The sequence below is a fragment of the Vulpes vulpes genome, chromosome 9, assembly GCF_048418805.1.
Source record: "Vulpes vulpes isolate BD-2025 chromosome 9, VulVul3, whole genome shotgun sequence".
In the NCBI taxonomy this organism is placed as follows: Eukaryota; Metazoa; Chordata; class Mammalia; order Carnivora; family Canidae; genus Vulpes; species Vulpes vulpes.
In genome coordinates this window covers 96,147,030-96,167,711 of record NC_132788.1, presented here as the reverse complement: position 1 = coordinate 96,167,711, position 20,682 = coordinate 96,147,030, and the positions used below count along the sequence as shown (strand labels likewise).

The window sequence follows — 20,682 nt, the reverse complement described above, 5'->3', positions numbered from 1 at the left end:
TTTGGGAGCCTTAGGAAATAACAGTCTGGGAAGGAGGAAGCAGTGGCCATGTGGTCTAGGATGGGAACCCCTGGCCAGGCCTATAGGCGACTCCTGGCCTTTCCCTGTTGATGGGAAAGGTGCAAATGAGGTAAAATGAAGCAACCTAGTGGCAGGGGCAGGTGCCAGGCCTGGACTGCTCGGGAGTTGGGGTGGATGGTGGATTGTCTCTCTTTCCCCCTCAGATAAATGTGACTGCGTGGTCAGGGCTGGGGATGATAATTCAGAGGAACTTTGCATAAAGAAGGACAAACCATGAGATGGTCCACTATAGGTAGCCTTAATCTTCTCAGTGATGGAGGAGCAGTCCTCCCCATGCCACCAACTAGTGCTGATAATGTAGCTGGTACCCAGTAAATGTCTTTGGAGCGATTCAGTAAGTGAATGAGCAAAGAGAACCTTGGCTTGGGTGGAAAATCTATCCTTTCTGCTCTCACGTACCACCATTTTCTCTCCTTTGCTCAAGCCGATTAATGAGTCCCCCAGGATGAGGACTGGGTAGTAGACCCTCAGTGAATGTTTTCTCCTGGGGATCACATGGGAAAAAAACAAAATTCAGAACCAGCTTTATACCAGGGAGCTGAGAAACTGATCTCAGTGGATTTTTTTTTTTTAATTATCATTTGTTACTAACATTGTAGAAGTGGCTAATGGAGGTTAACGTGTTTCCTTTTTTTGCTTTTGGAGGTTTGGAGATTCTGCATACAGAAGTCTTAGAGCACTTAGTGTGGTATGAATTTGGGCAGTATTTCTCTTGTGAACCCATATTTGACAAAATTTAGTACAAATAAGCTAGATTATGGTTCTGAGAAGAAACATACCACTTTTTAAGAAAGCTTGCATGTTTAAGAAATAGCAAGGGCTCTGTCTCAAGACTTTTTCATTTTTTTTCTTCTTTAAGATTCTGACACTTGACTACCTGAATTTTGATATATTTGTTGTTTTAATGAAGATTCATTGAGTACCTGCTGTGCATCTATACTGAGCCAGACAAGCTGACCCTCTTCAGATAACCTTGATCCTCATAGCAGTTTCCAGATGAGGAAAGTGAGCCTTAGGGAGGTGAGACCTTTGTTCAGGGTCACCAGCGAGTCCATAGCAGACCCATGGGCAGAATCCAGTGCTCAGACCCCGGTCTTTAGCCTGCCAACCCTATGCTCCTGCCATCTGCCGCCCTCCACCTGCCATCAGGGGCTGACAGCCTGTCTGGGAAGGTGAAAAAATCTTGGGGACTTGAATCACAGAAGCAAGAAAGTCTGTGTTAGGTCCTAAAAGAGGGGTATGTGCTTGACATTTCAGATGGAGTCAGGCAGGAGCATGGAGCACTAGGCCTCCCTGTCATTCCCCTGTGGCCTGGGCAGCAGACCAGTTGTCTGCCCACGCTGTGGAGAGGGAAGCTTGGTGATGCGGGATACCTTGGGGGCTCCACCTTCTCATCTGCATGCTGAACATTTGCCAAGTGTATTACCCACATTTTTTTCATTTAGTCATTGTGTCCATCCCAGGACTTGTTCCAATTAGTGACCCCTTTTACCAATGTATTGGTTATCTCTTGCTGCATAACAAGCTGTCCCCAAACTTAGTGGCTTCACAGTTTCTGTGGATCGGAATCTAGGCATGGCTCCCCTGGGTGCCCTGGCACAGGGTCCCTCGTAAGGCTGTCACCAAGGTGGAAGTCTCGTCAAGAACTGTAAAACTATGGGCTAATTTCAAGTAATAGTCACTCTATGAAATCAGTGACGTTTAGAAAAACCGTTTATAATCTTAAGAGAATCACCCATGCTCAGTGTCATCCTGAGGCAACTCAGTGTGTGTTTATATGTTGCCCCTTTTTTCCCTGACATTCTTTTTATATTTTCACTATATAACTGAAACCATAAAATATATTCAATTTTGTATCAAATATCATATTCCCATGTCATTAAACATTATACAGTGTTTATGTAAGTAAACGATATAGTATTTAAGCCATTTCATTCGTTCTAGCATTAGTGCACATCATGCAAATATTCAATGGAAAGACAGCCGTGTAAACCTTTATAATACAAGTTTAAGTGTATGTTATATGTGTTTGGTTCACACAGCACACCCTGCTTTGAAAACACTTGGCATCACGTCTTATAAAAGTCAAGCTGACTTTGAGAGGAGGAAATCATTTGCAGAGGTGCAGATCCCGAGTCACTCCGACCCACATTTGGATCCTAATTTTGCCTCTGACTAGCCATGCAAATTTGAACAAGTTATCCCGAGTCTTTGTTTTCTGATCTGTAAAATGATGATTTATTCATTCAACAGCCATTCACTAAACATCCGTGGTACCAGGTAGTGTTCTAGGCACTTGGAATATATCAGTGGGAGGAAAAAAGACAAAACTCTTTCTCAGAGGAACCTTGAAATGAGTACACTAGGAGTGGGGAGAGAAGAGGAGACAAAGATTGGCAGTAAACATAATAAATAACTGAATAATAAAGTACACTAGAAGATCATAAGTGCTATGGAAAGGAAAAAAGGTAGAACAGGGCAAGGGCAGGTGGGAGGATCAGGCGGTGAATTGCAGTTTCAAACCGGGAGCTCAAGCCCACATTTGATAACCAGAGTAACTGACTCCTGGGATCATACTAAGAGCTAAATGAGATGCTTCTAAGTAGCCAAAACCGAGTCCAGCACTGCTCAGGGCTTGGGAAATGTTCACTGTTACTATGTCTGCTGCTGTTGTTTTTGCTCAAAGCATATTCACCCCAGTATTCCTTTATGGTGGAGTGTTCTGGCTCCTTCCTTCTGCTTGATTTACCCAGACCTCCCGGGAGTATGTGTGTGAGTCAGTCCAGACACAGCAGGGCAAGCCAGGGGGTACTACTCAAGGTGGTGTTTTACTCCCTGATGTCCCTCTGAGTCGAGATACCTGGGTTCCAGTGTCCCTCCTGCCCCCCCACCCCCACCCAGAGCTGGGCAGCCTTGGGTGCTGCCCCCTCCCCTAGCCTCAGCCAGGTGTACAGGGTGCACAGTGCCTGCCACAACAGAGCTGCCACAGGGAGTGAGATGAGAGGAGGAGGGAAGAGCAGTGTGGGAGCATGGAGCTGTGCACAGACGTGTCCCGTCGCCTGCTAATTAAGACTCCCAGCCTGAAGCTGTGTTGTGCCACCTGCCTCCATTTTCTCTGACCCCTTCCTGCCTAAGTTCCCTTTAGGGGCGTCCAGGTGAGGATTTAAACATCTTCCTCCTCACCCTCTCCCCAAGAAGCCTCAGGGGAGGACCAGGCCACCATTGTTGGTTTTCTGCAGCCTCCCCTCCAAGAAGCACTTCTCCTCTGGGCAGAGACATGAGCTGTCAGAAAGTCTGGCATTTTTAAGCAGTCGACCACTGAGCATAGGTAGTTACCCGAACAGGTTGCTTTTTCTGTTGTTAGAAAGGTGGGTTTCAAGTGGTGATTTCTTGCTCTTTTTTTTTTTTTTTTAAGATTTATTTATTTATTTATTCATGAGAGAGAGAGAGAGGCAGAGACACAGGCAGAGGGAGAAGCAGGCTCCATGCAGTGAGCCCGATGTGGGACTCGATCCCCGTCTCCAGGATCACGTCCTGGGCTGAAGGCGGTGCTAAAGCGCTGAGCCACCCAGGCGTCCCCCCCAAGTGGTGATTTCTTATTGTTTCCTGCCTGTGTATGTCTTGGAAAGACAGAGAGGGCAAGAACTCTGTGAGAAGGAAGTGAGTCTGCTGGGCAAGACGGGAATCAGGCAGGCTGGTGGAGAGATCCCGCTCAGCACAGAGTGCTGGGGACCTTGGTAGAAATCGCACATCGACTCAATCGTGCTCTTGGCTCCTGCTGAAGCCCAGTTAAATGCTGTGAAGACATGGGCAGGACCAGATCCTGCCTTTCACGCGGTATATTTGGGAGGGAGATGTATTTGGGGGGGAACCTCTTTGCAGTGATTCTTAACACTGGCTGCTCTTGACATTTCTGGGGGTGGGGTGAGACCCAGATGCCAGAAACCTCTATAGCTGTGTTCCAAGGTGCCACAAAGTTTGAGAGCCAGTGCTAAGTTTAGAGGACTTCCTGTGGGGGTGGCCGTTACTGTCCCATTCTGGCAGATTTTCTCCCTCTTCCTTCTTCTAGCACAGCAGGTGCATGGAGCTCTGGACTGGAACCTTGTACCAGCACCAGTCAGGAACATCTGGTGCAGCCTGGATTGATTTTTTTTCTTGTCTTCAGCTGCACAATATGAATCCTGAGGCTGGCTTCTCATGTCCTTTGAGCTATGCTGTGTTTTCAGAGCCCCTTCCCTCTAAGATTGGAGAACCTGACAAGGTCATTACTATACGTTCCCTTTGGATCCAATGCAATAAGGAATAGATGACAAAAATGCATAGTACAGAAGATCAGTTTTTAAAAAGGGACCTCTCTCCTCTGTTTCCAGGGTCCATTGATTTGAAGGCAGGAGGTTCACAGTGAGACCGGGGAGAGAGGGCGAATGTCTTGCCTCTGGAAACCAACGCATGGCAATTGCTCACCTTTCTTATGGTGTTGAGTTCCCAGGGTACTGGGCTACTGAACGGCTGACTTAATAAACATGTAGCCTCAGGTTTTTGTTTTATTGTATGTAATCCTAATAGCTAAGCTGAATATGGTGAGGCTGCCAGGCAAATTAGATTCATGATAGCTTTGAGTGATGTTAGCTCTTCTGTGATCGGGGACCAGTCTCTGTTAGAGATGCCAGGGGAAGCAAGGAACAGCGGGCCAGCTAAAGCCTACCAAGGCAGAGGGACTTTGGGGAGGCGACTTATCTGGCTCTACCTGCCTGGGTGTATGTGTGTATGTGTTGTGTGTAGAGGTCTCCAACTGGGTCATGTGTTTAGTCTTTCCCTCATAAGCACAATCTCTTTGTAGTAAGAAGGCCCATATTTGGGAAGGTATTAATGATGCTAAGTAACAGTGAGTTAGCTCTCCCTTTCACCTTGTTCCAGTGGCCTGCCTCTGAGTGTGTGACAAGGAAGCCAGCCTCACACTCTGACACACCATGGGCTAGGCTAAGGGAAGTAGCCCTGGCAGCCCCTCCTATGTGGCCAGCACATGCTCTATATACATTATCGCATTTGCCCAGACAACATCCCACTCAGATGGTCTTCAGTACCCCAATTTTCTAGATGGGGACACTTGGCGAGGGCCACATAGCTAATGGTGATGTTAGGATTTGAACCCAAGTCAGTTGGCTCCAAAGTAGATTGTCTTTCTTGTAGATCATGCTCTCTCCGAGTCTTCATGGAGTGAGGAGTGTGAGCCTGAGGAGGCCTCTGTGAAGTACACAGAAGGTAGCTAACTACCCTCATTCTTTCTTCACAGACCAGATACTGTCTCATATCAAGGACCATACAGTAGGCTCAGCCTTCTGGGCTTCATCAGGGCTGAATCAGGGTGCTGCGGGAACCCCCTGGCAAAGCCAGCTTCATTATTAACTCATGCAGTCAGGGAGGTATGGCTGGTAGGCCTCAAAGGATGATGTTTTGAGCCTCACCTTCTGCTCTGAGGGAGCTCACCTTCTGTGTTGGGCGCTATGTTTGGCTGTGAATGTGCAAAACATTTTTAATGCTAAAAACCTGGCATTATTGTAAGATGTAAAATTGCAGTGCAGAGGAACGATTCTAGGTAAGATCCCAGATTCATAAATTTCGTCTCTTGACAGCAAGATTGTGTTTTCTGGAGTTCAGGGGGATATAAAAGGCAATACTTTTATATAAATCTATGTGGAGTATGGCTGAAATGCAGCTGCTTTTGGAGCTATAACTTTGAACTGCTTGGTTTTGTTTAAAAAACAAGTCTACAGCAATATTTGGGTGGCTCAGTGCTTGAGCTTCTGCCTTCAGCTCAGGTCATGATCCGAGAGTTCTAGGATGGAGTCCTGCATCGGGCTCCCCACAGGAAGCTTGCTGCTCTCTCTGCCTATATTTCTGCCTCTTTCTGTGTCTCTGATGAATAAATAAATAAAATCTTAAAACACACACACACACAAGTCTACAGCAACTTGGGTGTTGGCTTATTTGGAAAGCGGGACAAAGGAAAGCAGGGGAATGAAAAAGGATCTGGAACATAGTGAACATCATTCACTTGACTTCTCTGGTGGTCTCATGGAGAGGTCTTACCAGGTTGGTGCCACCCCACAGCTTGTGGGCAGCTGTAAGCAACAGAACCATGGACACAGGGCTCCCCCTTGGGGTCACTGGCAGGGCTGGCCCTGGAGGGGGCTGGATTCCAACAGAGGATACTTAAAGTCTTATTTGTTCAACCACTCTCTCATGAGAGAGGGATAAACTGATGTCATATCAAGAACAACCGTATGTCTCTCCTACTTCAAAATAGGAGAATTTATTACCCGAAGTTACTACGTGAGATTTGCCAAGTCAGACGACTTGGAGGCCTTTTACATGATTTAAAATTTATACAGTTAAATCGGTCACTCATTTCCCAGTAGCACTTTGCGTGCAGAGGAGAGTTCCAGAATCATAGCTGCCTACACCTGCCAGACTTGACAGACCTCTCCCTCGGTTGATCTTGGAGTTGGTAGAAGGGCGAGGAGGTGGCGTCCCACAGCATTTCTGTGTAACCCTGCAAGACGTCCTCAGCAGAGATGCCATCACGCCAGCTGAAGAAGGAATTCTAAGTTAACTTCCTTGTGTTTCCACTTTTATGGCTTTTTATGGAATGCCCTCCAGAGAGTTGCTTTGTTCACTCTCCCTTTATCTGCCTGTGGTCACAGACTCAAAAAACTAAAAAGATCAAAACCCTTAGAGCAGGGTCTCTCCCCTTAGTATTACTGACATTTGGGGCTAGAGAATTTTTTGTTCTTGAGGTTATCTTGTGCATTGTAGGGTAGTACCAACACTACAGTAGTGACAAAGATGCCTGCCAACATTAACAGGTTGGGATCCCTGGGTGGCTCAGCGGTTTGGTGCCTGCCTTCGGCCCAGGGCATGATCCTGGAGTCTCGGGATCGAGTCCCACATCAGGCTCCCTGCATGGAGACTGCTTCTCCCTCTGCCTATGTCTCTGCCTCTCTCTCTCTCTCTCTCTCTCTCTCTCTCATGAATAAATAAATAAAATCTTTAAAAAAACAAAAAACATTACCAGGTGTCCCTGGGGAGAGGGTGATCTGTGTTAAGAACCCTCTTCTTAGGGAAAGGAAAGAAGGGCTGTTAACATCTTTGTGAGTGCTGACCACCCCCCCCCCACTGCGCCCCCCAGGAGACCTTTGTCCACAGGGCTGGGTTTTGAGTAAATAGTTCCCCAGACATGGAATTTCTAGTCCGTTGACAAAAGTTAAAGCTTTTAAGCAGTTCAGTTCCAGAAAGATGTCTTCGATATTTTGTACTGAGATGAGACATTAGAAGACTAGAAAGAGCTATTTTGGTTTTTTGAAGTGTCCCCAAATTAGCAAATCAAGAGAGGTTCCCGAGGGTTCTAGGACTTTTTTCAGGAAATGCATTTCTGAGCAGGGTTGATCTTCCAGACCATGTTTATGGCTCCTGGGGAGCCTGGTGAGTATGTGCTCTGGCATGTCTTACAGGTTAGGTGGAAGGTAGTGAGAGTGCTGGCTGGGCCTGGTGTCCAGCAGATGGGAGTAACCGGAGATCAGATCCCATCTCAGGGCATCCCCACCTCTTCTGGGCAGGTGGCTGTGGCACCAGGCACCACAACAACTTTGGGGGAGGCTGATGAACATGCAGCCTGTCATGAGTGGTGAACATGAACTGTCAGGAGTGGATAATGGTCCTTGGAGCAGAGCTCTTCAAGCTTTACCCTTCTAGCAGCTGACAGGACTTTCTCTTCAACCAATATGTGCAGAAACCCAATATAAATAAGATGAGTCAGAGCCAAGTTTGAGGCCAGGGTGCATGAAGGGGGCCCACAGGCCCCTTCCCCTCCCCTCTGCTCCCCTCCGCTCATCTCACCTCACTTCACCTCTCCTCCCCTCCCCTCCCCTCCCCTCCCCTCACTACAGGGGAGAAGGCTCTTTGAGGAGAAGGCACTTTGCATTACCCATCTGCCTGAAGGTAGGCTAATGCTTGATTGGATAACGATCTTTTTCTTTTCCTGACTGGATCTATCACCTTTTTTTTCTATTTTAGGTGAAAGTGGTTTTCAAAGCCCTAAGCCAAGATGAAGATAATAATGCCAATCCATTCCTATTTAATTTTTCTCTCAATACAGAGGCAGATTCAAGGGCTGAGAATACACACACACACACACACACACACACACACGCACACACACATGCACACACGCACATATATTCATTTGAAGTATTTTGATATTATGAATCATAAAACTTAAATCTATAGAAAAATAAAAGAGAACTCCCTTCTCCATATAACAGTTGTCAATGATTTGGGTCACATTTGTTTCACATGTTTCCTTAAACTTCTAACGCATGAGAATTTTAAAGACACAATAACAAGGTCTGGGAATATTTTTACCCAGTTCCTGTGTCCCTCCCCCTCTCCCAATGCCCCCGTTTATCTTGTGGATTTGATGTGATTTGAATTTAATTTGTGAAACCTATGCGAGGGATACAGATTTGACTCAACATACAAGCATTCTTCTTTCCATTTAATTTTGGGCAAACCTGAGCAAAACAAAACACACAGAGCATGGCTCCTGCCCTGGGTTTTGTTTTTTTTTTCTGCCCTGGGTTTTGATAAAAATGGGAGCTCTTAAGTAGCTTCTCTGGAAAACTGGGGAAGATGAGTTCTGTGCATGCCTGTGAGGGCTGGGGCTGAGCACGTAGCTGGTAGAGAAAAGATCATGAAACCTTAGAAGGTGAATTTGGAGGTTTGGGGGAACAAGCATGCCTATCGTGTGCTGGTCCCATGCTCGAGTTGGCCAAGTACTTTGTTCATGACACCCCTGCAGACCTAGCCTCCTGGGGCCTCAGGGCTGTGTTGTGCATGTCCCAGCTTTGGCATTGCGTGAGGCCTGGCTTGCCAGGGGACAGCTCCAGTGGGAGCAAAGCTGTTAGACCGGTTGGTTATTATCTACCTGCCTTGCAACAGGGGGTGTGGAGCCAGTGATCAGAGTTGAATACCTTGTTTTCTCAGAGTTCACTCTGCTGTTTTTTACAAAACAGCACACAAAAGGACCCAAGAATCCTACAAAAGAAAGAGCCTACTGGGGGCACCAGTTTACCTGATATCTTGCCAAGTGCTGGTCACACTTGCCCTCCCATCCTCGGTTTTTGAACTCTCTTTTCATTCATTCATCTAAAGAAAGACTAAGTTGTTTGCACTTTTGATACAAGTATGCCTTGTATCTATAATTCATTCTAAATGAAACCATTTAGAATGGTCCCTGCTCTACATTCATTGCTTTTAGCTATTTTTTTGAAATTAAGGACCACTTGAAAAGAAACAATGTGACGGGGATCCCTGGGTGGCTCAGTAATTGAGTGTCTGCCTTTGGTTCAGGTTGTGATCCCAGAGTCCTGGGATTGAGTCCCTCATCAGGGGAGTGAGGAGCTTGCTTCTCCAACTCTGCCTCTCTTTGTGTCTCTCATGAATAAATAAATAAAATCTTAAAAAAAAAAAAAAAAACGGTGTGACAGTGTAGAGGTTGTATGCTTACTTGACTTTTATCAACTTAGAGACTGGTTCCTCAGTAACTTGTTTTTAAAGATTCTGTAGTAAGGGGATCCCTGGGTGGCTCAGCGGTTTGGTGCCTGCCTTCAGCCAGGGTGTGATCCTGGAGTCCTGGAATCGAGTCCCACATCAGGCTCCCTGCATGGAGCCTGCTTCTCCCTCTGCCTGTCTCTCTCTCTCTCTCTCTCTCTCTCTCTCTTTCTCTGTGTCTCTCATGAATAAATAAATACAATCTTTAAAAAAAAAAAAAGATTCCATAGTAAATGGCGTTTTCGGGACAAAAAACCAAATTTTTGGAACCTTAGATTTAGGCTTAGAAATATAAGCCAGGTAATTTCTCACTAAGTTTAATTTTTAATAATGATTTTAATGGGTCCTCCTAATTAGGCAGGAGCCTGATTCACGTAACGGGATAAATGGAATGTAAATAAGTCTAAAAGAGCTTCCAGGGCTTTGTTATACGTAGAAACACAAGATTTGTTTTCAAATGAGTATCCTACTGAAGCAGGCAAATATTCCTCTTGAATTTTGTGATTGCTTTCAAAATTCAAACTACGTTCATGAATTAGTGTCACGATCCCCAAAATACCTGCTGACAAAAATATTAAAGCCCAATTTTATACAGTGTCGTTCACCTGTTACTTGCATGGCCTGGGGAAGAGTATGCAGAAGACTTTGAGTTTGTTATCATTAAACTGACCCTGGGATAAGTAGGGGTGGCATTTCAGTAATAACCTTTCTTCCCAGAATGAATTGCTTCTTCCCCCACTTTACGAATTGGCAGAAAAAATATTGCTTGGTAAATATTTTTGCGGTGTGATTGCTTTTCAAAATTGAATTGCAGGGCCAATGCATACATTGGTGGTGGGGTGAGGAGGAATGTTTACAATGGCCTCTGAGTGTTTTTTTTTCCCCCTTCTTTGCCAGGAAATAACTACATGTTTACCAGATTACTACAAGTGGACTCAATACCTCTTTATTAAACTCTATGAAGCAGGGCTGGCCTATCAGAAGGAGGTAAGTTAAAGTTAACTGCACTGTGAAATTTTTGTAAATCTTCTCAGTCTCATTAGAGCACATTATTATTAAGTAAGCTACAAAATCAGAAACCGTGGAATTGAACACCACCCCAAGTTCATGAAATCAGTCACAGCAGATGCAGAAAATAACTACCCTCTGGCTTAGTTTGGTGCCTCCGGGACAGGCCTGGGATTTCTTTTACCCTTGAATTCCACCACCACGTGTCTGGTGCCTGGAATGACATCAAGGAGGGAGCATAGGAGGAAAAGAAGTTTCTCCAATCCCAGCTTAGCAACCTCTCTCAGCAGCATACAACCTGGATAACTTAACTCCAGGAATTGTGGTTTCTTATCTGCTAACTGGGTGGTAGCATCTCCCTTGGGAAGGTTTGAGGTGCTATTTAAAGAACAGCTATCATAGGGACACCTAGATGGCTCAGTCAGTCAAGCATCCACCTTCGGCTTGGGTCATGATCTCAGAGTCCTGGAATCAAGCCATACATCGGGCTGGGCTCCCTGCTCTGCTCTGCAGGGAGTCTGCTGCTTCCTTTCCCTCTCCCTCTGGGATCTCTCTTGCCCTCTCTCAAATAAATAAAATCTTTAAAACAAAATAAAGAACAGCTATCATAGTGCCTGCACATAGTGGTATCCTAAGAAGTGGAGGTGCCTGTTCTACAGGGGCTCAATCATGGTAGATAAGCCTTAGGTGGGGAGAGAGGAGGGAGAGAGCACCAGTGTGGCCTGGGGCTGCATTATCCACTATAGTAGCCACTAGCAGTGTGTGGTTGTTGATACTTAAATTTAAGGTAACTAAGATGAAATAATATGAGTAAGTCCAGTCCTCAGTCACACCAACCACCTTTATGGGCTGGGAAGCTAGTATTGGACAGCGCAGATATTAGAATGTCTCCATCATAACAGAATAATGATGAGCACTAGTCTAGAAAACTCAGAAGTGACAAGTAAAGTAGAAAATCCATTGAGCTTTTCTCCTTGAGACATTCTCTTTTGACCAGAGGGATTTAATGACATAGAATTACATTTGTTTTTCTGTGGTGGTATCACACAGCTTGGTCTTGCAGTGAACGGACTTACATAATCCTTATGTTTTAAGTTGAAAAATTTTTAGAATCCGCATGGAGTCAAATGCAGAAGGCTTGATTTGAATTTCAGAATAAACCCAAAATGTCATTAAATCTTGACAACATAAAAACCGCAAGGCTGACCAAAATCAGGAGGTGAATTTGGAGAAGTAGAAGCAAGGGTGAGGCGACCCCTTTATCTTTCATAACAAGGAGGCATAGATGAAGAACTAGAGGTGTACATCTCGCTTATTTATTTATTTATTTTTATAGTTAGAAAGGTAGCTATTAAAGCTCAAGGTAACAAAGACCCCTAAAACTAGAAGAGGAATTTGGGGCAGGAAGGCTTTATGACCGTGCTGAATACCTCAAATTTCATGGCAGAGAGTCAGTAGAACTATCTAAAGGTGATATGCCAAAATCGAAGTGTAATTTTATTAAAGTTACAATGGCAAATACCAGAAGAATGAATGGACAGAAGCTGCTCAAAGTGGGGGAATATTTTAATAACCATTTCAGATTATTTATGAATGTTCTTTTTTGATAGTACACCAAAACTCAACAAGTGTGGTTTCTTAAAAGTTAGTTGCAGTGTTAAATCTGAAACATCAATGAACTTTTATACTCTGTTAGATTAAAAGTGCATCTGTCTTGCACTTTGAATGGATTTTTTTTCCCCCGTGCATCATCTTGTAAACATCATGCTTTGGTCACTTGGAAAATCCCAGTCTAGTGAGTTATGCAGATTTCCCAAATGTTGCCATATTTCATCTCAGAATACCATCAGAAGAGTTTTTAAGTGGTGGGAAGCTGTGAAGTTCATGGTGGGTGGATGCAAGTTTTCTAAAATTCTGATTTTTCACTTCAAAGTTCAAATTTTATCATTGGCAACGGAAACCATCAGTTGTTTTCCTTGGAGCAACAGGCTCACTTTGTTTATTTTTTGAGGAAATGTTTGCCAGATTCATAAGTCTCAATAACTGTAGTTTATCATCAATCATTCTTTCACATAAAAACATAGTTGCGTAAAAAAACTGGCTAATCCTGCTCACAACTCAAACAGTCACATTTGTGTTTTTTCTCAAGACAACTGTCCCACTTTGCTGTGTGGCAGCACTTATGCGTACGTCCCATTTCATCACAGAAAATACTAAGAGGATGTGTGCTCAAGTGTTAAGATTTAAGAACATGAATACATTGTGCTGCTTCGTCAAGCACGTTATTGGTGAAACTGACTTTTTCCCCTTTTCTAACTGTGAGTGCACAGTAGCAAATAATCCAATGACCACTCACAGAGTCTGGGGCACCACCTTGATTCATGCTGAGGACCAGTGGTCTCACCCTCCGTCACTTTTGCATCATCACTGTAGCTGTGAACACAAGGGAAAAAAGCGAACAGTGTCTTGTTACAACAAAGAGTTTTGACCTACAGACCCCTTGAAAGGGCCTCAGGGACCCCCAGAGGCCACTGTACAAAGTACACAACCCCTACCTTGTCTCTGCTCCTATCTTTAAATTAAGAATATTAAAATGCTGATTATTATTGACTTTATTTTTTTGGACAAAGCATTGAGTCCCCATTAACATTTGGGATCAATTGATTGCGAATTTTGTGGAACTGACTCATACTGATGTTCAACCACTGAAGATTCTCCTGGTCAATTTAATTCCTTAATTCAGTTTTTCCTTGGCTCAGAGTCCCCTCAGGTGGGAAATGATGAGAGACAAGAATACCTGTCCAAAGTTCCTGACCACAGCAGATTTCTTTGTATTGTTTAGTTCCCAGGAATTAAAAACCTGGCTCCCATACAAATACAAAATGAACATGTGTCAGAGATTTTATTCAACTCATTAATTAGTGAGGAAACTAGTTGTATGTTAAAACTGGTTCAAATCAAGGTTTCAAGGAACGGAGATTTATGGAGTCAAACGAATACTGCAATGAATCTGCTAATAGAATGCAAACCACTTAATGTCCTACAAGGCAGTAAACCTAACTTTGGGAGTTGTCCTTGCTATGATACAAATCATTTGTTGCCAGTGGATGGGAGCCATTTGTATTACTCTCAGACAGAAACCATTTGGATTGGGATAAGTTTTCTAAGTTAACCTCTCCCCTCGCAGCCAGGCAGGGTTGTAAAATAACTCAAACCATAGTAAATAGGAAGTCAAAGGTACCCACGTCTAGAAAATCAGATCATTCCTGGGAGATGTGGGCCCACTCAGCAATCCCAGCCTACATAGAAAGGACACCTACTAGTCCCTTTGGTCTATTTCTAAAATTTGGATAATTGTTCTAAAAAGGATCATTCAGTATTCAGAAATAAAAGGGTAGGAAGAGAATCAGTAGAAAATTATCAGAGTCCCACTTCCACTCAACAGATTCGGTGCTGATCTGGCAGCCTGACAGACACATTTGCAGAAGAGCCTCCCTTGCTCCAGTAATTACATCCAAAAGGGGTTTCCACACTGGCATCACCCATGGGTCCAGGCAGAGGGAAGGAGATTTCATGAGCTACATCATGTTTCCAGGTGACAGCAAGGATGAACTCAATCAGATTAAGACATGAAAAAGCCATAGCAAAGCAGAGAGTGCACTGGAGGTAAACCACAGGGAAGAATAAACAGTTCTTTGAAGAGCAGTTGTGTGAGCAGTTGTGTGAGATTATCCAATGTTCCCTTGCCCCAGTTGTGTGGTTACTGTTTTTTTTTTTTTTTTTTGGTTACTGTTTATTTTATATGCATGAGATATGAAATGATGGGGCACGTTGACGCGATAGTGTAAACATTTCTCACATGGAGCCCTTATGTATGTTGTGTAATATTCCTTCATAGGACACTTTATTTTTTGTAGCTCTTTATTATGTATTCAAGTTGAATTTTTGAGTATATTGAATATTTATTGTACCATTCCCACACATAGGACACTTGCTTCTCTGTCTCTGCACTCAGGGTTTGTTCATGGTACCTCAGTTTTACAGCACATCAAACCCAAATAGGAAACTTAACCACATCACTGTTGAATCCAAAGCCAATCATGTACAGCATCTTAGGAGCTAAGAAACTTTTTTTAAAGATGTAAGGGGTTCTCAGGGAGGGTCTCATTGCATGGACACAACCATCCTGCTGGCTCTAGATGTCTCTCTTCTCCTCACCTCACCCCCTCCTCCATGACACATGCCCCTGGGGAACACAGTCCAGTTTCCCCACTGATGGTTTCTCTCTTAGGAACAACTTCTATTAGTTTCCTATTGTTGCTACTGTAACAAATACCATAAACAGGGTGGCTTAAAACAACACAAATTTATTATTTTATAGTTCTAGAGGTCCAAGTCCATGAAACGGGTCTTGCTGGGATAAAATCAAGATGTCGGCAAGACCACCTTCCTTCTGGAGACTCTAGAGGAGAATCCGATTGCTTGCCTTTCCCATCTTCTAGAAGCCGCCTGCATTCCTTGACTTGTGACCCCACTTCCTTCCCCCCACCCCCAATCTTCAAAGCCAAAGCATAGCATCTTGAAATCTCTCTGACCCGTGCTTCCACCAACCCATCTCCTTCTCTGACTCTTCTGCCTCCCTTTTCTCTTAGAAGAGTCTTTGACATTTGGGCCCACCTGGGTAATCCAAGCTAATCTCTCCGGCTCGAGATCCTTCATTTGATCATATCATCCCAAAGACCCTTTTGCCCTGTAGGTAATATATTCATCAGTTTTGGGGATTAGGACATGGACATCTTTGGGGTGTGATTGTTCTGCCTGCGATAAGCCTCTTCTCCCTGATTCACTGAGGATTAACCAAGTCAACGCTTGTAAAGAACCTGGAATGGTGCCTGGCATAGAACTGGTGCTCAATATATGCCTGCCAGAGTGTGCCTGCAGAGTTAGCTGAAGTTGTAGTTAATTTAAATTGAAAAAATAGAATGGAAGAAAATCCTAAAGCTTTCTGGCTAATTCTAAGGCAGCCCATCCATGCCCAGGTATTAGGGAAGAATAATATAGCTTATCTTATGAATTTCATTTAGAAAGATAGTGTTTACATTGTTGTAGTTGTTAACTGAAAGGTTTTTGGTGTATTAATTTATTTGAGCCCACCAAGTCATGATCTTAAGAAAAAAATCATAAATAGAATGCAAAAATCCACACTTGGTATGTTGTTTGAAGATCAGCATTAGCCTTAATCCAAAGTATTATTCCATGTAGGTCTCCTTTTATTGGATAGCTATTTCCAAATTGGCTTGAAAATGTAAAATGTATTGATGTCAATTGGTATTCCATTCAAAATATAAAGTTTTGAAATTAACATCAGAAAGTTAATTGACTCCAGAAAGGCTGCACATAGCATAGTCTATGAAGCATATTAAGCCAAAAATAATCTGCATATTTATGCCTTTCCTCTAACAGCATTGTCATAACTTTTTTTGAAATATGAGATAGCCTTAACCCTTTAATTCAGTTCTGGTATAAGCTGTCTAAATGCACTTACATTTGGGGGAAGTATTTTAGCAGAGCATTGCTAAACATAGCTGGAGTGTTGAAGTCTTTTGTTCTTAACTAGCACCATCCATCAAAATGCTCATTTCCTGGGACTCCTGGGTGGCTCAGCGATTGAGCGTCTGCCTTTGGCCCAGAGCATGATCCCAGAGTTCCGGGATCGAGTCCCATGTCAGGCTCCCTGTGAGGAGCCTGCTTCTCCCTCTGCCTGTGTCTCTGTCTCTCTCTCTCTCTCTCATGAATAAATAAATATGATCTTTAAAAAAAAAAAAAAAAAAAGCTCATTTCCTTTGCCAAAAGAATCTTTTCTTGCTCTCACAAAACTATTTTTAGCCAAAAATATGACTATAAAGACCTCCACTTGGCAGAACCTTCATTTCACCTCTGATTAAAAAAAATAAATGAAAATGATGTAGTAGAGGTAGTCAGTAGGGAGGATGCTATGTTATGCTTGGGCACGGGGAATTACGGAAACCACCGAATCTGTGAGTTTGTCTTTGGCCTCCTGCATAATTTCAGAAGCAGCTGGTGACAGAGCTAATGCACCCACCTGAGTGAGCTAGTTTTGCAGTGTGGCCTCGTGTTTGTTTGGGGAACGTACAGAAGGAAACAGTGCACACAGGGGCAGCCTCTCCCACTCTGCCCTCTCGTGGCTTTGGAAGGTGGTGGCAGTAAATAACTGGTAGCCTTGGCAACCCTCACCTCCGGACTCAGTCCAAACTGAAGCCCATTCTAGATAGAATAGAGGAAGATAGATTTTGAGGGTTCGATTTCTTAATAAGATTTATGTGATGTTCCTTAATTACACATGGTTTTGTCAGGAAAAAGAACTAATGGACCTTGAGAAAATCAATACCCTAAAGCATCCTTCTGGAACCTGCAGCTGCCTAACAGCATACTCAGGAAAAGTTTTTGGTAGTAAAAAGCAGAGCCTGAGGAGAAAGAAGCAAGGGAAATGATGGAGGGTAGCCAAAGGCCTGAGGGGTGATGCCTTGGCCAGGAGACAAAAGCATGCTAATGAAGGGTGTGATCTAGAAGGGACTGGTGATTTAGAAGGAACTGGCATCCGTGTAAAGGGTGAGGCCCAGGGAGGCAAGGGGAAGGAGGATCCAAGTGAAGGGGAAGGATGAGATAAGAAAGTAGGTTTGGAATAGGAGGCCCACTGGGGCAATAGACACCACATGGCTGATGTGTCACAGAAAATTTATAAATGATAATATGAGATGAAAGCACCCCAAGAATCTCTCCTGGAGCCCATAGTTGCCCACCCCTCTGAGAACCAGGGTCCAAGAAGGAGAGGGGGAAGAGGGTGGAAATGATGGGACACCCACCATCACTCTTGTGAACATGGCTGATTAAGATTTATGACTATGTCAGGGGTGCTTTTCTAAAAGACTTTCGGAAAGCTTCCCACAGATCACAAACAAACAAAAATATATGAATCCCGGTATTTAACCCTTGATAGGCTGGGGAAATTCTCTTATTTGGAATGGCTCCTTCTGTGATGTTGCCAGGTAACTTAAAAGAGAGAAGCAGTGGGCAAAATCTCATAGAATCCGGTATGTTTGTAGGTGCTTTAATGATTTCATGGATTGATTGAATCATTTATTTATTTAAGGTTGATTTCAAAACACAGGTATAGGCTGTGTTTTATACATAAGGGTAGTTAACCATAAAGGAGCATCGAGGTGGCTTTAGTGGGTAATGGCAAACAAAGGTTGATCAGGAAAGAAAAGGAAAAGACCAAAAGCAGTGAAGTTGTCGAGAAACCACATTAAATATAGCAAGACTGTGCTTGAGTAAAAATCAGGGTGTCCATCAAAGTCCATGTTCAAGGTGTGAAAATCCAGAAATGTTGGATAAGACCCTGGTTTCAAGGGAAGCTATCTGATAGAAACTGTTTATAAGAATGGAGACCCAAGTAAAAGGATTTGGGAAGCAGGTCCTGGGAGCTTCACGAGACTATACATGCTGCACACCCAGGACCCTGGTGGCCCTGCATTTGTCCCGCCTCCCTGGATTCACCACCTGTGGAGACGTTGCGCCTGACCCCCTGCAGGTCCTGGGGAGAAACACCAATGGGTTCTCAAATCAATGATGATTTGAGAGGCTGTTTCTTTGATGCCTTTCCTCTTCCCCTAGGACTTTCATGGAAGGGGGACAAAATTGGTTTTGTGTTTTACTTTTGTCTTTCATTCAACACCAGGGTTTTATTATAACATATAAACCTCTTAGGAGCACATCTCCCTCATTGTACTTTGTAACCTAGAGCCTGAGAGATGCCAGGCCACGTGGGAAAATATTGATAAGAAAATAAAGTCCTCTTTGTTTCTGCAGTCTTCCTGTTTGCTCCTCCCATATCCTTGGAAGTTTGCTGAGGGCAGGAGGCAGAGGTGCGGTATAAAGGAATTTTTTTCTTTCTTCTCTGTTTTATATAGTTTTAGTTGTGCATCTTTTTTGGGGGGGAGGGGAGCTCTTGAAAGACCTGTGCATGTTCCTAAATAATACTTAGCCCTTTCTGTTTATCTTTTATTTTACTTTATTTTTTAAAAGATTTTATTTATTTATTCATGAGAAACACAGAGAAAGAGGCAGAGATCTAGGCAGAGGGAGAAGCAGGCTGCCTGCGGGGAGCCCAATGTGGGACTCCATCTCAGGACCCCGAGATCAGAACCTGAGCCAAAGTCAGACACTCAACCACTGAGCCACCCAGGCGTCCCTATTTTATTTTTTAAAGATTTATTTATCTGAGAGAGAATGTGAGTGAGGGGAAGGGACAGTAGGGGAGGGAGAGAGAAAATCCTCAAGGAGACTTCCCACTGAGTATAGAGCCTTGTACTGAGATCATGATCTGAGTTGAAACCAAGAGTCCACGATGGACCCACTGAGCCACCCAGGTGCCTCTTATCTTTTAAGTGGTACCTCTTCCTATAACGCCCTAATACAGGCAATGATAAATAGATAAGTAAATCATCCTGTTTATTAACCCAAAGTGTTCAGATCTAAGGTACTTTTGTCCTGTATTTTGTCTCTCTATATTTATGGATCCAAAGTTTTCAGGGACTATGAAATGAGAGAAGGAAAAAATTATTCAGTGCATACCTTTCCCCCTCTGCCTCTGTGCTTTCAAGCCTAAGTTTTTCAGTGGATGCACTATGTTTTAATTGTAAAAGCACAACCCATGGATGGGTTAGTCTGTCCTCCACTCCGAATTTTTAGATATATCTCTAGATCAGTCATAGTCTCGGCAGGAGACCCAAAAGCAGTTATTGAAGAAAATGTGATAAAAGGACTGATTTTGTGCAGTTTAGGGAGACCCACAAGGAGTAGTTAAGTACCTGGTGCTGGCAACAGAGGGAAGCCTTTGCCACCCCAGGCTGAAGGGGCCGCTGTTGGAACTGGGAGAGCAAGAACAGAGGCCTGTGTGCCTGAGGATGTGTGGACTTTGGTGCCACCAGACACGGCCCAGTGGAGAAGATACCAGGGTGCTTCTCACTGGTTGAGCACAGCCATAGAGCAAGGGCCCAGGTTAATTCGGGTGCAGAGATCAGCTTCCTAGGGTACAGACCAGGCTGGAAAGAGGATTTGGAGGGGCTGATACTTCCCACTGAGTATGGAGCCCTATACTGAGATCATGACCTGAGTTGAAACCAGGAGTCAGTCTATAATCTCTTCTTAGAATTGCTTAGTAAAATTTTACTTATTTAAAAACATTATTTTTAATTAATTTATTTATTTGAGAGGGAGCACGTGCATGAGTTGGGGGAAGGGCAGAGGGGGAGAGAGAATCCTCAAGCAGACTCCCTGCTGAGTGCAGAGCCTGACACAGGGCTCTATCCGGTGACCTGAGATCATGAGCTGACCCGAAATCAAGATTCTACCTCTCGACAGACTAAGCCACCCAGGCGCCCCTTATTTTAAATATTTTTAAAAAACAACGAGTATCAAGTCAGGATATTTCAGAGCCTGGACACATCTCCTTTGGATTTATTATATTCATTTGTATTCATTGCCTTCTTTGCCCTAAGTCTTACCCTAATGTCATAAAAGGATGAACATTGACAGCTAAGGTACTTATTTTAAATGATGACAGAAACAAATTAGCACTCTGGAGAGAAGCTTCAGTTAAGACTGCAGGTGCAGTCAGCCGGCCATGTCTATGGGGACAGATCTCAGAATATTGCTGCCTTTTGGGGACAGATACTGATTTGGGAGAAGGCACGACAGGATTATTTGGGGTTCTGGGGATGTTCTGTATCTTGATAATGAGCATTGACAAAAATTTGTTAAGTTGTACACTTCAAATTGATCCACATTGTTCTCTGTATGTTCTATCTGAATTTAAGTGGTTTTTAGGGCACTGGTAAGCATCCAACTCTTGGTTTCGGCTCAGGTCATGATCTCAGGGTGGTGAGATTGAGTCCCACGTTG

At 43.8% G+C, this 20,682-nt stretch overlaps 1 protein-coding gene across 3 annotated transcripts in view; it reads left to right on the top strand.

Annotated features, from left to right (window-relative positions):
- The window catches only part of LARS2 (leucyl-tRNA synthetase 2, mitochondrial), a 152,789-nt gene that overhangs the window by 42,794 nt on the left and 89,313 nt on the right, over positions 1-20,682 (top strand). For all 3 annotated transcript variants that reach the window (XM_025989262.2, XM_072721091.1, XM_072721092.1), the window contains exon 6: positions 10,588-10,677. In XM_025989262.2, coding sequence (XP_025845047.2) covers positions 10,588-10,677 — 90 coding nt within the window. The remainder of the gene's footprint in view (positions 1-10,587; positions 10,678-20,682) is intronic.